This window comes from Branchiostoma floridae, chromosome 1 (genome assembly GCF_000003815.2).
Source record: "Branchiostoma floridae strain S238N-H82 chromosome 1, Bfl_VNyyK, whole genome shotgun sequence".
Taxonomy (NCBI): domain Eukaryota; kingdom Metazoa; phylum Chordata; class Leptocardii; order Amphioxiformes; family Branchiostomatidae; genus Branchiostoma; species Branchiostoma floridae.
The window spans coordinates 13,481,456-13,482,174 of NC_049979.1; the positions used below are offsets into that span (position 1 = coordinate 13,481,456).

General features: G+C 43.3%; 1 protein-coding gene across 1 annotated transcript in view; it reads right to left on the minus strand.

Moving 5' to 3' along the window:
• LOC118428847 (tyrosine-protein phosphatase non-receptor type 21-like) overlaps positions 1-719 on the minus strand; it is a gene marked incomplete in the record, with an annotated part of 22,118 nt that overhangs the window by 3,265 nt on the left and 18,134 nt on the right. The window contains 1 exon segment of the mRNA XM_035839084.1: positions 614-714. Coding sequence (XP_035694977.1) covers positions 614-714 — 101 coding nt within the window.

Consider the following 719-nt stretch of genomic DNA (forward strand, 5'->3'; position numbering starts at 1 on the left):
CCATATTTTTCTGTCCCACTGCATCATTTAGTATGCATGCATAAAACAGGAAGGCCCCCATAATGAATGTGTTTGTGTGGAGTTCTGCCATGACTTGGCCATGGGCTGGGTGGGATATTTGTGGCAGGCGGTCAGACTGCTGGCGACATTCCTCCACATTCTGTTCATTCTTATAATTATTGAGACTCTATCTGATCGCTGTTATCAGCCCTGATCTCCTCAGGCATGGTAGGGGTGCAGGAATGGGATCACACTACACTGTTGACATTGTTTTAGACCACTCCTAAACATTGTTTGCTTGATGTTGACTCTACAAAATGCTAGGCTACCTGCATTTACTGGTCAACTTACTTCCAAATAAATAGAATGTTCATACAAAACATGTACTTACTTATTGTGAATAGGCAAACTAAATTAACAGTGGCTTGGGTTCAAGTGTATTCTTATAACAGCTGGTCATTCTACTACTACCAGTGACTGCTAACGAGAGCTGTCACATAGATGCACTAATGGAAACAGTGTTTAATGTTACAGTGCTGCCTGCGATAGTTAAGATTAAGGATCTTCAAGTATCAGAATCATGCTCATTAGAAAGCACACAAGATCAACTCACCTCTATTCTCTTGACTTCCTCCTGGTCAGAATCATTGGACGTGCTGTACCCACTGGTGACACACTCCTCTGACCCCCGACCTACGTGCACCAGGCTCTCATTGCTC